General features: G+C 41.8%; 2 protein-coding genes across 2 annotated transcripts in view; one reads left to right on the plus strand and one right to left on the minus strand.

The window, feature by feature from the left end:
- Window positions 1-8,655, plus strand: part of slc9a7 (solute carrier family 9 member 7) — a 39,860-nt gene extending 31,205 nt beyond the window's left edge. The window contains 2 exon segments of the mRNA XM_069679551.1: window positions 1,841-1,946; window positions 6,489-8,655. Of these exon segments, the coding sequence (XP_069535652.1) occupies window positions 1,841-1,946; window positions 6,489-6,752 (370 nt within the window). The 3' untranslated portion in view covers window positions 6,753-8,655.
- A 4,048-nt stretch (window positions 8,656-12,703) lies between these two features.
- On the minus strand, window positions 12,704-17,571 carry chst7 (carbohydrate (N-acetylglucosamine 6-O) sulfotransferase 7). Its single transcript, XM_069679931.1, has 2 exons — window positions 16,219-17,571; window positions 12,704-13,664 (listed from the first exon to the last, which is right to left on the minus strand). The coding sequence occupies exon 1, from the start codon at window positions 17,515-17,517 to the stop codon at window positions 16,249-16,251; it is 1,269 nt and encodes a 422-aa protein (XP_069536032.1). The 5' UTR covers window positions 17,518-17,571; the 3' UTR covers window positions 12,704-13,664; window positions 16,219-16,248.
- Between the last annotated feature and the right edge of the window lie 262 nt (window positions 17,572-17,833).

Raw genomic sequence — 17,833 nt, forward strand, 5'->3', positions numbered from 1 at the left:
TGGAGCAGCTGTGTTTTACAGTGGAGACTTTCTCCCTGGTGACACGTGTGAGACGCAGCTGAAGCGAGCCGGGTGGATGTCGCTGAGGTGAACATACATGACACAGGGCTTTGGTGGCAGCAGTTAAGGACTTTAATTTCTGGACGGTTAGTTTCGGACAACTTGATTTCTGTCCAAACCTTTAAGTGCTGTTAGGGAGCAGGGAGCCTTGACCTGACCACTTGAACAGAACGCTGTGTTTTTCCCACAGCCCGACTAATTACAAAGAACAGGAGAGGAGGTTTTTCACACTCTGCTGAGCTGCCGCCAAACATCACAAAATGATTCTAGTCAGAGAATCCAAAACAGATGTAATCTCCACATACATCCTGCTGGCAGACATCCTCGACATTGTAAAACTAAAATTGGTTTAAAATGATTTATGGTGGGTTACGGCAGGAAGAGAAGTCTTTGTAGGAAACGGTGGATTGTGAAATCTGGTTTTATCAAAGCAGTGCGAGTTTAAACAGTTCTAACAAGTCTGTGGCACTGCTTTATATCCAAAGGGTTTATGAGATGCAGTTTATACTTTATTTATGTTTAATGACGAATCACAGACTCTTTATACGTCTATTTATAAGAGAAACTTTTGGGTTGCCAGGTTGTCACTGATGTTGACTCTTTAGCTCATCAGAAAGATGGGCAATGTGCAATATTTGTGGTGGTCGTTGGCATGTGCTTCTCTGTTTACATGTTGATTGTTTTTCATTCATAAGTAGTACTGTGGAGGCAGCTTAATGAATGCAGAATTCAAGTGCTAGACAAATTTCCCTGCAGGGACAGTAAAGTGTATCTTATCTAATCGTATTGTATCTAATCGTATGGTATGGTATTGTATCGTATCAACTCATAAAAAGACAGAAAAGACTGTGCGAGACAACTGGACAACAAGGACATCTGGCCCAAACTCCATGTAAACACAGTATATTTTCATTTGCAGGTTAGTCTTTAGTGTCATGCCAAGCTAGCTAGAAAGACGAGAAGCGTCTGTTTTTTAGGGTTGCCAGGCTGTGGAGAATTTGTGTGTAAAAAGCCTGCAGGTTTTGTAAATGTTCTCTGAGTCTCTGAGGTGCACCTTAGATTTCTAGTCCCGCCTTTGCTTGTATTGCTTTAATTTAAACAGTACACACATATTTACTTGATATTTTACTTGAAATAAATGAATATGTTTAAGTTTTAGCCAATATCTGCAGAAGCGCCATCTTATTCACATTTATTTATTGTTCCCTGGGATTAAGTTGAGTCTTATTTTCAGTTTAGAATAGAAATATAAACAAAGAGAAATCATAAGAAAGTAGCAAACAAGAAATGAGAAGTATATAAAAACATACCCATAATAAGCATATACGTTTGCACTATTTCAAATATATAACAAAAAAATAGATTTTATTTTTCTCTCGAATCTGCTTGTATTGCAAACTGGCAAGGAGCTACGCTGCAACATCAACAATGGCATCCACATTATAAGTGAAGAGGATGTTATGGACGAGGTTGCATTTTGAGTTGAGTCAGATGCTCAGAGCTATTTATTCCAGGCGAGGCTGCGGCTTTCTCTGTCAATTAAAGCCATAAATCCCTGTTTAGTATATTGACAATGAAAACATAGATTGGACATCCACATAAACTGTGGCAAAAATATCCTTTCATGGCTTACAGCTGAAATTAAGCATCAATGATGTATTAACCTTTAATAAAGTCATCTTTTACAGCTACAAAAACAGAACAGATAAGATATTCAACCACCCATTGTTGATTAAATAACCATTCAGCTTTTTGGTAATTTTCCTTAATAACTGTCCAGTTACCTGAAGCCGATTCTGACACACAGCGGTCCACCTCTCACCTCCACCCTGCCCGCCTACTGTGGGCCACTGGCGAGCTGTCTGACCAGCCCCCAGGCGTACGAGGTGAGTGTCCACATGCATTCAATAAAAAACAATATTGTTATTCACACAGTAAACACAGAGCGACACTCCTACATGACCAGTGACGTGTGAAAAATGAATGATCACACTGAATAAAATCCATTCACTGCATGTTGTCCAGTCAGAGGATTTAAAGGAACAGTGGAGTATTTTGGAAAGCAGACCACTCATCACAGAAAACCACACTTGACCGTTAGCCAGTGGTTAGCTTACGGACCCACCTTTTAAAACCACACTTGATGGTTAGCTAGTGGTTAGCTTACTTACCCATCATTTAAAATTTTAAATGATGGGTAAAAAATTTTAAATTTTAAATGATGGGTAAGTAAGCTTACCACTAGCTTACCGTCAATTGTGGGTAACCACACTTGAGGTTAGCTAGTGGTTAGCTTATGGAACCATCTTCTAAAACCACACTTAACAGTTATCTAGTGGTTAGCTTATGGACCCATCTTCTAAAACCACACTTAACAGTTATCTAGTGGTTAGCTTACTGACCCATCTTTTAAAACCACACTTGACGGTTAGCTAGTGGTTAGCTTACGGACCCATCTTTAAAACCACACTTGAACGTTAGCTTACTGGCTCATCAATTAAAAATCAGTCTTGACCGTCAGCTAGTGGTGATCTCTCTGGCCCTTCAAGCTCCTGTGAGGAACTTTCAGTTAGTGTTCTGGTGACCCTAGTAGACAAAGCTGTACCTCTTATCTCTTTGCTGATTTTGTCCTGTACATGCTTAAGTGTTGTTTTTTAACAAAATGTCTCATCCTGCTTTCTTTAACAGTCATATGTATCACTCACTTTAAAGTCTTGTGCTGGAAAATGTAAACAAAAAAAAGAAAAAGGCAGCGTGCAGTTAATCGCTTCGTCTGACACCCAGCCCCCCGCCAGTAGTTTCAGGCATTAAAAATAACTTTATAGAAATAATCCGTCTAGTCACTGATGGTCTGGTGTACTTTCGTGGTTTTGGTTAGCTTACTGACCCATCTTTTAAAACCACACTTGACGGTTAGCTTACTGGCTCATCATATCAATACACTCTTCACCGTTAGCTAATGGTTATCTCTCAGGCCCTTGACCATTAGCGGTGTTAATTTCGTTAACGAAAATAATGCCGAAAATGTTCCAGCTAAAAATAGATCATTGATAACAAAAACTCTGACGACACGTATGTTTAGTTTTCGTTAACGAGACGAGACGGGACTAAAACGTTAGTGGTTGGCTGTCGGACATTTAAAATGCATATTTTCTCTCACTGTGCGTCAGTCCTTAAAAATACAATCAATGTGTTCCTGTAACTGGGTAACGGATATCACGACGGTGGTTGTGAACTTTCTCTCTGTCAGCCAGGCTGCCTGCTTCAGGCTCTGTGCACGCTCACAGAAAAAGGGGCGTTTTCTGCATCATCTGACGCTTCTTCTGCACTAGAAGGCGCGATCATCGGCTGTCTGCTTCAGTCAGGCTGTTCAAATAAGAAGCAATGATGAAAAGTAATCTTTAGATGCCCTCATCGTTCTTTTACTGTATGGATGATCTGCTGAAAAAGTCTTCATTTCACTTGAAGCAAACAGGTAAAACGAGAAGAGGGACACGGGTGGGGGATGGGGGGGTTAGTTAGTAACGACTAAGTTTTCGTCGACTAAAACTATTAAGGGCAGAAATGACTAAAATGTGACTAAAACTAATAAGCATGTTAGCTTACTGACCCATCATTTAAAACCACTTTTGACCATTAACTAGTGGTAAGCTTTATGGCCCTTCATGTAAAATCACACTAGACCCTTAGCAAGAGTTTTTTAACGTTCAAACACTTTATTTTTATTTCCAAAGAGAGCTGTTAATGTCTAGTGTTGACGCACCGTTTGGTTTTGGTCCAAAAAACACTTGTCAGGAGGCCAAAACTTAAAGTTGGATATGTCAATCCATTTATTTTTCAACTTTAACAAAGTATATCTCTATATTATATCTTTCTATTCAACAAAACTTCAAAATAAATCACACCACCTTCACTCTGCCTCACGGTCAAAAACAATAGACCTCGCTGTGCCCCACACCTGGAGCAAGTACTCCGACACCTAAATAGACTCCCATGGCTACCCACAGCGCCACCCTGGCTACAACTGAAATGGCTCCAACATCGAGTTTATTTTTAATATTTACTTTTTATAAGGCTATAAAATTGTTGAAAAATGTTTTGCTGCTGCTAATCTAACAACGATTGATTTTTACATATTCACCAATTTAGCTTTATCTGAATCATGCTGGGAAATCAATAAAAGGTGGTAGTGTTGCTTTCCTTATGTTCAGAGCTGAGTGCCGTGCCTCAGGAAGGCTCTCTCTGAATACTGAAGGTTCTTCTCTCAGGAGAATTGTAATACTGTCAAAGTATTCTCGGTGCCTGCCAGTAAACAAAGCACAAAGCTTTCAGTAAGAGAGAAAATGGACAGTCAAGAAGCCTTTTTGCATTCAAAGGGCACAAAAGGCTCTTTTCAGCACCACCTCAATGATGGTCACTGTTCTGAAAGACACAGTGCTCCAATATTTTAAATACAGAATCACCCATTCACAGAGCGGTCACACTTGGATTCACTCTGGCAAATTCTTTTTTTCTTTTCATTTCATGAAATAGCTTCATGCACAAGAATTTGGCAATTAAACTGTCCCTTTCAGTAACCCGATGAGCCTGTTAGTGTAACATCACAAAATCTAAATTGTATTTCTTCACTGCAAAGTAGATTATCTGTTATTTAAATTACATTTCCAGAAAGTTTATTTCTGTCTCAAGCTCTGCATCCAGAAATCTTTTCCCCTCCTGGTTTGTTGCTGTTGGTTTGCCAGTGTCGAGATTCCTGCCAGGCGAGCCATGAATTTAGGTGGTTGTTCATATAATCAGGACCGTCCAGGCACAGCTCTGTGATGCCAAAGGGAAGAGACAGGATTAAATAAAGCTCCTTGCCTGGTTCCCCTTTGGTTATGGATATTAGGAAATGGGGAGAGAAAAGAAAAGCTTCACAAACAAAGGAAAAGTTTGAAGATTTAGTTTAATTTTCATGCCTTTTTAACAGTAAAAAGACACTTACCTTTTTTAAAAATACTCAAATTTTAGATTTCTATAGGTTTACTATAAATAAATGATGCTCTGAACAATTTAAACAATTTCCTGAAACTGCTGGGCACTGTAATTATTAACAAATGTTAATCAAATTAGACTAAACAGTGCCTTTGCTGGGGACTATTTTCAGCTGCGGATTAATATGTATTTGAAGCTGCATTGAGTTAGCTACTTTCAAAACCAGGATGGTGTATGTGGGATAAAGGCAAAATAAACTACAGTGGCCATGTTTGTGGTAATGATTGACAATATTTTTTATAGTACTTGTAAAACACTGGGTTTATTTATTTGACTACACAAGCCAGAATCAGATTTATTAGTGTTTGTCCTTTTTAAAGACTATAAAATATCACCAAATTCCATGGAGAGGCCTAGTTTCTCAGACATTCTCCCTTGCTTTGTGGATATTTATTTTTAAAACGTTTTGCTCGCTTGCAATAAAAGACTTTTTCTTTGCACACAAAAAGCTAGTTTCTTTCAAATTTCATGGCAAATCATTGACTCGACCTCAAGCAGCAGCATGACTATTGCAAAGGTTCACTTCACTTTAAAAAGCCGTAATGCCAAATTCTTGGAGATGACATTAGAGACGGTGTACGGTACCAAAATGAAAATTCGATCCCCGTGCAAATGTTGGGACATCTGTGGAATATAACTGCACATTTTATGTTCTCTTTTTATGGACTTTAATCCTGCAAACTATTTGTGTGCAAAATAAACAGTCTTTAATATTTTATTTCCAGTCATAAATGGGAGCATAAATAACATTATTGCGTTCATATTTTTGTGCAGTGTACACAAAATGCCGGATGGATTTATTAGGATTTATTTTATCCCATTGGCCCTCCTGGATAATTGTTGGAAAGAAGAGGTTATGTAATTCCTTTTTATTTTTTTGATCCCCTCATCTCTAATCCCTGCTGACCCGATGTTCACTCATCCTGTTTTTCCCGGGGACATGGGCGGGCTATTGATTGTCAGCCAGTCAATTAGAGCTGTGAGAACGGCCATGCTACAGATTCAGAGTTATCTACTACCCAGAATGCAATGTGTGATTTAAAATTGGGTGTGAAACTTTTCTAACATTTGAAAAAAGTCTATTTTCACAGCTGTCAGCACACATACTACGTCACTGTTGGGTTGGTTTGTGTGCCATTGTGCCGCCTGTGGTTTCCTGTGGGTTTGTTTATCTTAACTTGTGTTCAGTTGATTTCATTCAGATGCTGCAGAAGAGGCCACTAAGTGAAAGTCTCCTCCTTTCCCTTTTGTAAATCCATAGTGTCCCTTATGAGCCTTTACACTGTCCGTTCACACCACATGTTTCCACTCTGTGTGTCCTACATCTGTGTGTGTGTGTCACCCTCATGTTCTGCTCCCCTCCCCCTCATGTTCCACTGTGCGTGTGTTTTCAGAACCACGAGCAGCTGAGAGACCACGACTCTGACCTCCTCCGCAACGACGGTGACCTGACCTTCACGTTCGGTGACACCGCCATCACAGCAAACGGAGCATCCGGCGTTGGTGGTGATGCAGCTGGAGGGTCGGGCTGGAGCGCCAATGGTAAACGAAGTGGCAGCACGTCCGAGGAGGCGCTTGAGCGTGAGCTGGACTCCCGCGAACAGGAGCTGCTAAGTCGCGGCACACGGCTGGTTTTCCCCATGGAGGATCACGTCTGACCCTCCCTTCTTCCCGCCTGCACCGCCAACCTCCCCGCCCTGACCCCCAGCCCGCCTCGCCCATCAGCTCTCTCTCTACGTCCTGCAGGCCAAGCCGAGCGTCCAGTCTTTCAGAGATGAGACAGAGTGGAGAGATTTGGGAGGAGACAAGACAGGGTTCAGAGCATCTCTGAGCTCCTTCCAGGCCCAGAAGAAGAACTCGGAGAGAACTTCCTCCTCATTATAGAGCTGGAGTTTGTTCTCCAGGAGCCTTTTGTCCTTTCGTGCACCAGGAGATTAAATCTCCACGTTCTTATACTGTGATTCAATTTCCTTTTGCGAAGACGAGAGGGAAACCTGTATGCAGAAAATGAGGACAAACATTCCTAATGCAAGATTAAACCTGCACTTTTAAGCATCTGACGCAGTGTGTGTTCAGCTGGAGTGAAAAAGAAACATTACTCGAGGCCGCCCCTGTCTTCATCCGGCTAGTTTGTCCTCACAGTGCACCAGTGAAAAAAATGAGTCTTCTTATTAATCAAACCCCATTTAAAAGCTGAAATGAGGCTGCACACTAACAAAACTTTATTGGATGAAACATTACGCCTGTGGTAAATATGTACCATTCATCTGTTTGTTGAAGATGCTCTTTGTTTCACACAGAAGCATCAGTGTGAAGGAGACTGTGGCATGTGAGGAGGAGCGTAAGCGAGCTGCCCTCTCAGCCTCTGCAGGCCGTCATGGGTGAAGAAACAGGAGTGAAGAATGCGAGCATGTAAATAGCTTCAATGCTGAGCTTTGTTCCTCTTTAGTGAGGCCGCTTCTGTTAGTGCATTACACCCTCTGAGTGTAACTAATAGCACATCTGTATCTTGTCCTGGAGCTGGTCTGGATTCTTTCCTGTGCTCTTGGATGATTTTCACAAAAATAACATGAGGAATGGAAGCTGTTTCATGCTAATTATATTGTTTCTTTATGGCTGAAGCTAATTTCCCAAACCTTAAAAAACAGACCGGAGAAAAAAAGATATAAAATGACACTCAAAGAGATGATACAATGAAAACACTTAGAAAACAAACGGCAGGCCTTTATCATTTTATGCAAACAACAATATCAAGCTGCTGATTTTTAATATTGAGATGCATCCCTTTTTGTTTGGCTGTAACTAACAATTATTTTCATAATCCATCAATCTGCTGATAATTATCTGATAATCATTCTCTATAAAATGACAAAAAATGGGGAAAATGCCAATCCCAATTTCTTGGGATGCTACTGAAGATGTTGCTTATTTTTTCAACCAATAATTGGTTAATTAAATAATGAGAAAACTATTATTATAACAAAGAGCAGAGTACCTTCACACAGGAGAAGCTGGAGCCAGTAAATATTTGGCTTTAAAAAAGAGCTTTTTTTGTGGTTGTACTGCAGTGAGTTAGTCCGTGCGGGAGGAGCTCAGCACAGCATCACCAAGGCTGCAGTCGTTTTTTAAACTTAAGATTTGCAGTAAACTTTGAACCTGAGTGTTCAGTTTTTACAAGTTCAACTTCAATTGATATGACGGAGTATTCAGGCCACGTTTAAGAAAAAAAAGATTACGAGAGTAAAGTCGTGATTTTAAGCTACAGTCGGCCTATATGTTATACTGAAGGGGACTATCAGAAGAGCAGCCAGCCGCCTGCTAAAATCACGAGTCATTTTCAAATCACTTTTCAGAGTCTTGATACTTATGACAAAGTGGTGCTGATGTGCCAAAAGTATTTCGTATTTGTGAAACCTATACTTAAGTATTGTCATATAAAGCTGTGTAATGAGCTTGCACATTACTACATAGGAGATCTTGCATGTTCTCGTGAGGTACATGTATGCTATGCTTCCATGCTACCGGGTGTGTTCAATAAATACAGCTCCGGCTGAAGTTGTATTAAGCCTCATGTGCAATCATTTACAAGCATAACGTCACAAGATGCTCACAGTGAAGTTATACGTCACATGTTCCTCCTTTGAGCGCAGGCGGCTGGCTGCTCTTTTGATATTCCCCTTCATAATAACATACAGGCCAGCTGTAGTCTAAAATAACTACTTTATTCTTTCTTTAATGTGGCCCTATTACTTTGAAAGCAGCCACTGAGATATAAATATATAAATGAGATAATGAAGAGATTTTTTAAGGAAGTGCTTACCGAGCAGTGCTCACCCACCACCCGCATCAACAGTGTTTATAGTCTTCAACAATGGTGTCTTTGGGCTGTTTGCCTAGTATATATTAACCTCGAATACTTGTTGCAACTGTTAATAAATAACACCCCAGAATTATTAGGTCAGATAGTCTCATAAATCACCGATATACTGGTAACATATGGGATGATTTTAACGTGTTTCTGGGTTTAACTGTTAACTGTTGTCCCTTTTAAGTCTCGAGTCGACATTTGTCAGCATGAACGTTTATTTTATAAAACAATATTCTGATCCTGTCGAACATGAAATAACGTTTGTGTTACAAAAATACAGTTTTACATTTAGGGAAATTCACTTCATAGCTACTTTTAGAGGAAGGCCAGCATCCACTTAGCTTAGCACAAAGGCTTATGTAATCTATTAGCCTTGCTAAGCTAGCCTAGTTCATTGCAGAGGGAACCTATAAAGCTAGCTAACTACTAACATTCTAACCGGTTTGTTACATATGTACAAAAGCTTCATTTCTTTTTCAGATGGTTTGTGTGATATTTGGACAGAGACAGGCTAGCTTCTCCAGTCTTTGTGCTAAGCTAAGCTAACTGGCTGCTGACTGTAGCTGCGAACTCTCAGCCAGTAAGCTACTAACAGCTAATAGGCTAATTTCCCATCATTGTGCAGCCATCATCAGTCACTGCACATGAACAATGATAAAGTTACTTTCCTCAGCTTTGATTACAAGAAACATGAACATAACTGGTTTTTAAAGAGAAATGGGAACACACATTGTTCCCTTCAGTTTTCTTCACAATGATGTGAAGCTTCCTAATTAATGCCTCAACACTAGATGCGTTTTCCCAGCAGGTATGACATCAAACACAGCTTCACCAGCACGATAGTGCACCATCATTTCACCTGAGGCCAAGTTCCCCCGGCAGCACAGAGTATTTTTAAACGTGATAACTGGTTCAAGACTTATTGCCAACATGTAAATCCTCCATAAGAGACAACGGCTCCTGAATGTCACACTGTTAGTATCTGCTGGTTGACATTTTCCTCAACAGTCCGCAACAGAGCGTAATTGTTTTCCTCCGGGTTATTTGCATCACTCCATGTGACCTATAGAAGTGTTTATTTATACTATATCAGTAACTCTTAGATGATCTTCAGACCAAATGTGCTCTCTGTTTGGATTGAGCCTTTGGGCAGTCCTCCTACGCAGCATGATTATGAGGAAAATATTTGGTTATTTGCATATTTCTCTCCCTCAAGGTGTTATATCAAGCTCTTATCAAATAATGTACATAGAAGCATAATAACTTGCAGTTATTCTGGGTTTACAGAGCTGTATGCAGAGCCTCTGGGCTGGTGGAGCAGCTGGTGAAACTGCTGTATTTATTCCAAGGCATCGACACATTCTGTGTTCCCTTAACCACGTCTAGACCTCGCAACCGCTCCTATTTAATATTCACCACACAGCACGTGTCGCCTTTTGTTTTCTCCTTCCTTCGCCGGTTGCATTATGTTCAAGTGCACAATGAAAGGCTCGATTGTGTTAGTTGAATCTGAGTCTTTCAACAGAGGGAGAAGCCCCGCACAAGTTTCACGTCTCACCAGGGACCTCCAAGAGGAAATGAGAGTTATATAAGCTGTTGCTGAGCTCTATGCACCGTGGGTCATTTTAATTCTAGCTGGAGTGAGAAGTAGGGCTTTCCAACATCTCCTTTCACGACAGCAAAGCCTCGTCTTTATCTAGGGCATTCAAATAATCACTTATTCGCCATTTTGTCTGAACAGTTAGACTGCTGGTCGTATAATCTTTTGTTGTGTTAAGGAATGGTTTCACAGCCTCATATAGACCTTCTACTTACAATGTAACTTAGAGCGGATATAATGTTGTCTCTGGATTGTGCAAAAACAGACCAAACTGTGACAACTTCCCCTTAAATCCTGCTGTATCGACTAACTCAAGTGCAGAAAAAGACCGAACAGACGTCCAGGGCAGACTTTGAGCCGTGGGAGGGCTTAATGGACCCCCACATCATGAGAGACTTCACTGGTGGCTGCAGGCAAAACATGGGCAGAGATTTGGCACTTTACCTCAAGCAGAGGACACTTCTATAACCTTCATGTGCACTCTTATCTCCAGACTGTTGTGCTGTCAGTCGTCCCGCGGGCTATATTTACATGTTCTTTGTACCTGAGAAATATGAGATGTAGCTAAATTGTCAATATGTGCACCTGTTGTTTTAAGTAGCAACTGGCTGCCTGGTTCTACCTGCCATGGATTGCATGTCAATATGTTAATAAAAATTGTCAAATTATGAGCCAACTGGTTGTTTTTATTTTGGTCGAAGAAGCCGTTAAGGGAACTGATCATTTTTAAGTGTTAAAGGTGCTATGGGTGCTTCATAAGTCCAGTATGTGAACGGATTGTAACATAACTTGGAAAATGAGACCTTCCCTGTTGTTGTGATAATAATGATAATCAGATTAGTTGTATAGCACTTACCAAAACCAACTTTACAAAGTATTTTACAAATCATAAAAGCCTAACAATGAAATGCATAATTTGTTGGTTGACAATTGCAGCCTTTGAGCTCATTTCTATATCGAGGACTCAAGACGATAAAATCCAGAAGATGTGATGCACTTCCAAGTACCATGCTTCTATTTAGCTTCCCTCCGTTGCCCACTCTAAACAACACTTGCTAATGTCAACAAAGGATCTGCAACAACCCCAAAGCACACATTTTTTTCATTCAGTGTCTGTCCAAAACTATTATCAATATTGGCAGGGCTTTGAATCCTAAGGTTTGGGGTAGACGGTAGCTCAGCCTGTAGGGACTTTAAGTCCCCGTAAAGACCAATCAGGGAATTGGAGCTGGTAGCTGGAGCGGTGTCAGTTCTTTTCCTGGACACTGTTGAGGTGTCCTTGAACTAGGCACCGAATCCCCCAACTGCTCATGTGCAGCCCCCACATCTCTCCATTGATGCATGTCCGTAGGATCCTGTTTGCATATGTGTGCAAGTTTGCAAAAACAGAGTGAAAAAATGAAATTTTTCCCTCTGGGGTTAATAAAGTATGTCTTCTTCTTCTTCTACCTTTGTTAGGCTTTGTTAACAAAGGTTACCTTGCTTACTAACACAGATAAACTGCTAGCTAGCTGAGTGAGTGATGATCAGCTGATTAACCCATCCTCTCCTCTGGTTGGTAAATGGGCTAGCTTGCAGTTCGCAAATTACCTTATTAGCTTAGGTTACAAAGCAACCCATGCAAAATGAATGCAGCGCTAGCAGGCTAACATTAGCTTCCTCGATAACCTGATAAGATTGTGACTAGCAAAACATTATCTGAGTGAATATGTAAGTCGGCTAGTTTGCCAGATAATTTAACTAACATGAATTAACTTCTGAATGATGACAAATAGTAATGGTATTGGTATTGACAAAATGTGAAGAGGCTAAGGATACAAAGCAAAGTAAAGCTAACGTTACGCCGGACAATCATTTTCAGTCTTGTGTTTGTTGTGTCTTTGTTTTGGTTTACACCTCGCATCTGAATAGTGTTGCCATGAGCAACAGGATGACGACTGCAGTTACTTTAACGGCCACCGGTGTCATTAATCAATGACTGAACATTGTACCATTCAACTTCTTCTGCGCCTTTTTTTGCTCAACTTGCCAACTTTAAAAAGAATGAATGTAAACACAATCTGAGCTTTGAATCAATGTGCATCACATGACTTTTCTTAAGGAGACACTTGTGTTGTTTTCACTAACTCTTTATTGAAGTCAGTTTAAATAAAGTTATGTCTTTCTTTGACAAGAGAACTTCTTCAGGTCGTCCACCCAGAACAAAAGTTACAGAACCAACTTCTAAAGTTGAACACATGGATGCTGGTAAACTTTGTACCCCTTCCTTAACCAGAGGAATGTCACAGCATTTTACAATATTTTAGATAAAAACTATAAAAATCAGTACAATAAAAATCAGAATCAGTACAGTCCGTTGTGAGAATATGCCAAAAAGTTCATCGGTAGAGGACGGAGGCAGCCCTCAGAGACGCGTCCTTGGGATATTAGAAAATTTCACACCCATGTGAGTGTTTTGTCAGTGGGGTGCTGCAGCTGTCTGGATTCCTGAGGGGCCGGGGGAGGAACAGCAAGTCCTCAGTCGGGCCTCCTTTCCAGAAAATACTGTCGTTTCTTCTTCCCAAACTCTACTTCGGCATTGTTAATGAGCCCACTGCAGTTAGGTGTCAGTAATGCCGTGCTTAGTCATAGGCTGGACGGGTAAGTAACGCAGGTGAGAGCGAACCTGACGCTGCCACCCAGGATCCTGGCAGTCACCTCCCAAGAAGGACCCATCTCGGGCTTTTTATGGCCCTCGCCTGCAGGGGATTTGCTGGAGGATTAGTGCTACTAAAAGGACGGAGGGTTAGAGGCAGGCCAGTGTGACGGCAGCACAAACCAGCCTCATCTCTCTCTGCTTGTTTACGTCCCCTCCCACCTACTCTCTATCAGCACAGACCCTGCTGGAGTTAAACACTATAAAAATAAGCTGCCTTCTCCACGTTTCAAACTCATCTGTCAGCGATTGGCTGCTCTTTCCACTTGGATTTTCTTCAGTACATCGACCCGGCTCGGCTGAAGGAAAACAACCCAAGAGCCGTACTTGTGAGCTCCCTGTGGACCACATTCCAGCTGCTTGTTTAGTTATTCCACCTTCTGCCCTCAGCGTTAAATACCAGGCCCCTGGAAGAGAGAAAAATATTAGCTGAGGATTAAAATGAAAGCTTTAAGTTATGGCACAGCTGACCCGTATAGCTCTATCAGTGCAAAAGTTAGGGTGGAGGCCGTGAGACAAGGGTGCACCCACCACCTCCACCCTGTTTTTGCTCCCTGAAGAAGGCTTGCAGCCAGCTCGACTCTAAAGGGGTCTGCTTGTACGAGCTGTTGGTGACAGGCTGCTGGTAACCCTGGGAGCTCCATCCCGTCACACACAGCCGTGCACAATGATCCCCTTCTTGACAGCAGAGACTGAGGCCCTGCGAGTCGCTGCCAGCCCCCCGCTATCCATGAGAGCACCCAGCAATGCTAGAGAGAAACAATGAGGCCTCTATTAAAGAGCAGATCAGCTCGTCAATAAGGAGGGAGACATATTTCTGCAACTGTCTTACTCTGGTGGCGATAAAAATCTGTTAAAGTGGGGTCACTTGTGTTTAAACGATAACACTGGAATGTTTATCAGAAGCTTTTTGAGCATCCAAACAAATGTGCTTTGTTTGACAAAACATTTGATTTGTTATCTAGTAAAAACTCTAAAAGGGAAGGCTCCTTGTGAAGAAAACAACAGCAACGATAGGACATATTTATAGGTTCTGAGGGGCGAGCAGAGCCGTTATCGGCACCACAGGAGCTGCATCCCTTCTTATCTCTGTAGTACAGATACTACGGTCGTGATGGGACTGTAATGAGAAAGATAAAATTAACACAATTTACAGGTGGGTTTCAGTAACACTGTTTTACTTGGAAGAAAAATCCTTCAATCACATAAATGAAAGGCCCCCTCATGTTAAGTTTTACAAGGTATAAAAATGACAAAGAAAATTACAGCACCGGAGGCTTCAAGTTTCCACATCTGAAAAGACCTCAGAACGGGAAATGCCTGTGATTCAGCCGAAAAGGTGGGATTGACTTTTAGGGAGTTTGTTTCACTACACATAGAAACAATAGCGTTATTTATTAGCAAGAAAAGAAATCAACTTGATACTAAACTGGAAATATGTAACCTAGTACACACCAAGTTGCATTAAGCTGCAACCACAGAGGGGTCAGATCTTCGCTGCCAGCATGGATGTGTTATAGCTGCCACTGTCTGCTAGTGTGATGGAGCAGCAAAGAAGACTTAATTTATCACATGAAGATAAAACAGATCGATGTGGTTCTAGTGGAAAGAGCAACATTAGTCAGAGCCACGCCGCATAATTTAGTTATTTAGCGGACGCAGCACAACAAAGATTTGTGACAAGATGCTCCCTTATTTTTTTATATTCGTTAAGTGTTCACCATTCAAGACGTTTGTGACGGGAGCAAGGTAATCGTCAGTGGTCTCGTTTCTCTAAAACAAAGTGGTCATATAATTAAAACATGTAGAAACACTGAATAAAGCAGCTTTGTGTAAAAACAACAACTACTGTGTCTCAGGCAGACAAAAGTGGCAGAGATGGATCAAAGAAATGATTCATTCCTATTCATTTATGTAGTTTCCTCTTAGTTCTGACTGACTGTATGTATAATGGTTTAACCTGAGGTAAGCCAAACTATGATCTCAATCATAACAAAGCTATGGATTATGAAAGGTAAACAGCATTTATGTTCTTAGACGAGGGCATTTTTATTAATAGATTTGCAGTATGACTGTTGTTGGTGAAGAAAAGAAGGATGGTCTACAGAATCCTCAATTTCAGCCACCTTCAATGGCTCTATTGTTTGAAGATGTTTTATGGGATGGTCTGAGCTAAAATGGTTAAGGGTTTTAAATGTGGTGTGTCGAGATGTTTCATTTTGTTATTGCTTTGATTTGTAAGGATTTTCCTTTAATTAAAAACAACTATGTTTGTGATTTCTATCCCCTGTCCTTTTTGCACTACACAGGAGAGACCCCCCCTCCTGTTGTTAAAAAAGTAACTAAGTAACTTTTACTTTAAGTACATTTTAAACAAGCTACTTTTTACTTTTACTTGAGTATATTTTTGGACTGGTCATTTTACTTGTACTTAAGTAAAATTTCGTCAAAGTAATAGCACTTTTGCTTGAATGGAATATTGTCATACTCTTTCCACCTCCGCGTGCGTGTGAGTACACGTCTTACAGAGAACATGAAAGTACATGAGGTGAAACTAAAAGCAGCCGTATTCTGATCATAAATCTTTCCGCACAGTAAAGGTCAAACATCAAAGTGAACGAATAATAACGGATGTTCAGTAGATGTTTCACACTAAATGCTTCAAATTAAACCTGTTTCCTGTTCATACCTGCAGTGTGAAAAGAATAAATGTGTGGTTTCCTCAGACAGACGCTCTGTTTTGAATGTGCCTCTGTAAGAGGGAGGTCAGAGGTCAAAGATCAGATGCAAAGCAGCAGCAGAAGCAGACCTAAAGTCTGACGGATGGTTTCTGTTCAACCACCAACTTCCTGTTCTGACAGACTAAAAACATAGTGAGTGCAGCCAAAACACATTTAAAGCTCTGCAGATGACAACCTTCAAACACTCTTGAATAAAAGCCATTTGTGTGTGACGTCATACCTTAACTTATGTATTCCTCGTGGCACGTCCTCATGGTGTTTTATCCATGCTGTTCTTCTGATACCCCAGCTGTCTCATGACTTCACTGCAGTAGGCCTCCACCTGGTTGATCTGCTCAACATTGAGTCTCTCCCTCCAGGCGTATATTGCCTCTTTAGCATCCCTGGATGATATCAGGAACGGCCTGTCTGAGGAATACCCCTGACCGTGAGTCATGTTCAGCGCAAACTTCTCCAGAGCGGGGAAGGAGGAGAGGTTGGAGAAGCGGTAAAGTCTCTGGAGCTCCTCCATGGGGTGCAGGACCAGGTCCTCGTAGCGGATGCGGAGGTAGTTCCTCCTCAGCCAGGGAGGCGAGTTCATCACCAGCATCATGTCACTCAGCCAGTTATCACAGATGAGCTCCATGGCGCTGGAGACGTAGCTCTCAGCCCGGTTCACCTTGTTGCTCGGCACCAGCAGACGCTTGTACTTGTCGGCCTGCTTCTTACTCCTCAGCACCTGGATGCTCTCCTTCACCAGGGCCTGCTTGGACTTTAAGCGGGAGTTGTGCACAGCTCTCGGGTCTCTGAAGAGCTGAACGACCTGAAGGTTTATCGCAGGGTCTCTCATGAGAGGAACCAGCGTGCTCAGGTCCAAAACGCGGACTCCTTTGATGACCATCACCGGGTACTTTTTACACTCCCTCTCCAGATCCCTGATGTCCCGTTTTTGGCACTTTGCGCACTGGTCCTCTCTCACCAGGCCGATTTCGTGCCGCTTGTGCGCTTCACATAACGGCTCTGAGCATATAACCTTGTTCATTTTCCAACCGAATATGAACGACGTGGTGATGTTTTGTGACCCTGCGTAAAGTTTTAGGACGGAGAAATCGCAGCGGTAGAGCGCGTTCATCATATCCCGTACTGCGCCTTGAAGACTGCCCGCATCCCCCGGATACAGAGCCTGCCATATGTGCCACATTGGCTCGTACAGGTAAAACACATCGGGGTGCTGGTTGAACAACTCCCCCAGGAACGAGGAGCCAGTCCTCCATGTGGCATGCAGGTAAATGTGTATCCGAGACTGGCTCCGGTTGACGGCTTGCTCCGCAGCGTCGCTGCCGTTAACTTTGTAACCGTTATCCCACAACAACGCCACCGTGTTCTCCAAATCTGGGCATCTGAGCTGTTGCTGCTTTAGTCCGTGTTTCCCATCTTGAATGGATTTGTCCCGGTAATCTAAAACGTATGGTATTAGTAGAAGTAACCCCGAATATGCCAGGATAAGAACCAAGTATTTCTTATGTAGCCTCCTCTTCATTTCCTTTTGCCGGGAGGGGGGCTGGTTAGCTTCTTCTCTGGAGGGTCGACACAGCCTTCTGTGAGCACTGTGGTTGCTACAGTAAAGTTATGTGCGTGTGTGCGTGTGAAAGAGACGGAGTGTGTGTATGTGGGTGGTAGCGGGGGTATTAACCACGCCCCATTAAAGACAAAGCAACTGATTTCCCCCCTATTTGTTTACAATCGGTCGATGAAATAGTTGTTTTAAAGCTCTTAAAAAGATTTTAAGTATTTCTTAATGAAACGGTCACAAAACGAGTAGTAGACGAGGGAGCGGTACCGTTAATTTTAGACTC

Source organism: Semicossyphus pulcher, unplaced genomic scaffold (genome assembly GCF_022749685.1).
Source record: "Semicossyphus pulcher isolate SPU_LCO1_2020_fin unplaced genomic scaffold, fSemPul1.0.p SCAF_4, whole genome shotgun sequence".
Classification (NCBI taxonomy): Eukaryota; Metazoa; Chordata; class Actinopteri; order Labriformes; family Labridae; genus Semicossyphus; species Semicossyphus pulcher.